At 43.2% G+C, this 424-nt stretch overlaps 1 protein-coding gene across 1 annotated transcript in view; it reads right to left on the minus strand.

The window, feature by feature from the left end:
- LOC107710497 (phosphatidylinositol 3,4,5-trisphosphate 5-phosphatase 2A) overlaps positions 1-424 on the minus strand; it is a 22,839-nt gene that overhangs the window by 10,295 nt on the left and 12,120 nt on the right. The window contains exon 2 of the mRNA XM_016515280.1: positions 228-291. Within this exon, the coding sequence (XP_016370766.1) occupies positions 228-291 (64 nt within the window). The remainder of the gene's footprint in view (positions 1-227; positions 292-424) is intronic.

Below are 424 nucleotides of genomic sequence, written 5' to 3' on the forward strand. Positions count from 1 at the left end.
CACACACACACACACACACACACTCACACACTCACACACACACACACACTCATTTACTCATCTATGTAAATAAGCATGTCACAGACATCTATTATTTCAATATGTAGCTCATTATACTGACCACAGACACAATAAAACATTACTGACGTCATTTATGATTCATTTCTAACTCTGAGGAACTCACTTCTCGAGAGTCTCTCTCTCACACACACACACACACACTGTACCTGCACTGCCAGGAAGTTCTCCTCATCAGGAAGGATCCTGTAAGTGTGAACATGTTTCTGAAACCTAGAGAGACAGACAGGGAAACAGAGAGCGATTTATCATGTGGAAGAAACGAAACCAGGTCAGCGGTTCCACACACACACAAAGACACACACACACACACACACACACACACACACACAGACACACACACACA

The sequence above is a fragment of the Sinocyclocheilus rhinocerous genome, unplaced genomic scaffold (assembly GCF_001515625.1).
Source record: "Sinocyclocheilus rhinocerous isolate Xijiao unplaced genomic scaffold, SAMN03320098_v1.1 scaffold867, whole genome shotgun sequence".
In the NCBI taxonomy this organism is placed as follows: Eukaryota; Metazoa; Chordata; class Actinopteri; order Cypriniformes; family Cyprinidae; genus Sinocyclocheilus; species Sinocyclocheilus rhinocerous.